The sequence below is a fragment of the Diplotaxodon limnothrissa genome, linkage group LG12, assembly GCF_057381915.1.
Source record: "Diplotaxodon limnothrissa isolate DT_005_m linkage group LG12, D_limnothrissa_male_GT1.1, whole genome shotgun sequence".
Lineage (NCBI taxonomy): Eukaryota > Metazoa > Chordata > Actinopteri > Cichliformes > Cichlidae > Diplotaxodon > Diplotaxodon limnothrissa.
In genome coordinates, this window is record NC_140607.1 from 28,088,678 (window position 1) to 28,090,595 (window position 1,918).

At 38.1% G+C, this 1,918-nt stretch overlaps 1 protein-coding gene across 1 annotated transcript; it reads left to right on the forward strand.

The window, feature by feature from the left end:
• Positions 1–654: 654 nt before the first annotated feature.
• On the forward strand, positions 655–1,918 carry LOC146621482 (uncharacterized). Its single transcript, XM_085368486.1, has 3 exons — positions 655–764; positions 1,511–1,618; positions 1,712–1,918. Exons 1-3 carry the CDS (start codon positions 719–721, stop codon positions 1,858–1,860), a joined length of 303 nt encoding a protein of 100 aa, XP_085224612.1. The 5' UTR covers positions 655–718; the 3' UTR covers positions 1,861–1,918.

Consider the following 1,918-nt stretch of genomic DNA (forward strand, 5'->3'; position numbering starts at 1 on the left):
AACGGAGGTTTTACCATCATGTCTTACAGGTACCGTCACTAAGGGCTGCCAGTTCACTAGCTTGTGTGTCAGTCCTATGAGCTGCTGTGAAGGGAACTTGTGCAACAGTGCTATCCCAACTGGTCCCAGTGTCGTGTTCCTGCTGGTGTCTTCAGCCATAATCACCATCTTCCTCTGAAGCTCTGGAACAACTACATCTTAATCATGTTTTACTTTGTTCTTAACCAAAATTACAATCCAGGAATAATAAATGATTTTCTAACAATGTAAAAGGTATCAGTTACTGTTCTGTCAGGTATATATTCAATTAAATCAGAATAATGCTTTGATTGCTGGATTGTTTAACTACTTGTGTTCTGCATTTTGTATCATTAAATAAAAACAGTTTTGTGATGAGCTGTAAATAAATAAAAAAAAACAGGACAGAGGAAATATGAGCATTTTGCAGAATGATACTTTTGCAGTATCATTCCTGTGTATCTTAGCAACAGTGATTATTCGGTAGCATTAACTTCTTTTGTGAACATATTGCACAAGTGCAGATGTGCACATAAATGAAAGTAATATTGAGTCCACTCAGAGTGACCTGAACTTCTCAAGAGGGGAGGGGCTTCAGTACCATGCTACTCACTTTCTGAGAAACTGAAACTGAAGAGCTGAACAAAGCCTACTTAACCTGTCCTCCTCGCACATCGTGTACTTCTTTCTTATTCTCACCATGAAGCTTCTTGGAGCTCTGATCCTGGTTTTGAGTTTGTCCACAGGTAAGAGCAGTTTATGATTGGTTTGTCTTGTTCTTTACCAGATAATCAGATACTCACTGATCCTTTCAGCTCTTCTATTTTTATACTAAACTGTAGGAGACATGAAACTGAAGAGAGGTTCAGATCACCTTGAAAAGCACATCTGAACTACAATTCTTCTGTGATGTGAAAAAAAAGAAAGAATAAATTTTTTAAAATGGATGACTTTGTAACTTTTGTACTATTAACAGTTTGATTTAAAATACACTATAGTCATGTGCAGATGCAAAACTATTTAAAAATGCCTTTATAAATCAAATTATGGAGCTCACTGTATTTTGTAATAGAAACGGCAGATCCTGAAGGCCATTTTACATATGACACGGCATGCCCAGCGCTGCGCTCTAAAAACACATTCATTTCTATTGCTTGCACCACAAAGGGCTATTTACCTGCATATACTCTATAGATCTGCAGGGTATTATTTTATCTAATCTGGGTTATTATTGTTGGGTTGTTATTATTATTGTCTTTGGGATTTTTAAAAAATAAAACTCCTGGTCCAGTTCTATTTTCTTTCTCTCTCTCTCTTTTAATTTCCTGTTGCATTCTCTGAGCTGTGGTACCACGAACTTTATGAGAAGCCTTTTCTCTGAATGAAAAAAAGCTTTTCTGGATCTCATTAAGACATCTGCAGTCTAATGGATGATGCTTTGTATTTGGAGAATCTTCATCTATGAATGACAGCTTTCTTTGTTTCTCTGCAGCATGTGGATTAAAATGCTATGTATGTGCACTCTCTGACCCTCACTCCTGCACTAATGCCTTAACTTGTCCTGCTGGTATGGACCGATGTTTCAGCCTTACTACAAGCGGTAAGTTGTTCTGCAGTGTATTAAGAAGTGTTTAAAGCTGTAAATCATACATTTTATGAGCTGAAACGGAGGTTTTACCATCATGTCTTACAGGTACCGTCACTAAGGGCTGCCAGTTCACTAGCTTGTGTGTCAGTCCTATGAGCTGCTGTGAAGGGAACTTGTGCAACAGTGCTATCCCAACTGGTCCCAGTGTCGTGCTCCTGCTGGTGTCTTCAGCCATAATCACCATCTTCCTCTGAAGCTCTGGAACAACTACATCTTAATCATGTTTTACTTTGTTCTTCACCAAAATCTACA

Bases quoted from the DNA above. Each gene is read 5' to 3' on its own strand.
- LOC146621482 (XM_085368486.1), top strand. From the start codon at position 719: ATGAAGCTTCTTGGAGCTCTGATCCTGGTTTTGAGTTTGTCCACAG. The intron at 765-1,510 runs GTAAGAGCAGTT...GTTTCTCTGCAG, and splicing joins GGTTTTGAGTTTGTCCACAG to CATGTGGATTAAAATGCTAT. The intron at 1,619-1,711 runs GTAAGTTGTTCT...CATGTCTTACAG, and splicing joins TTTCAGCCTTACTACAAGCG to GTACCGTCACTAAGGGCTGC.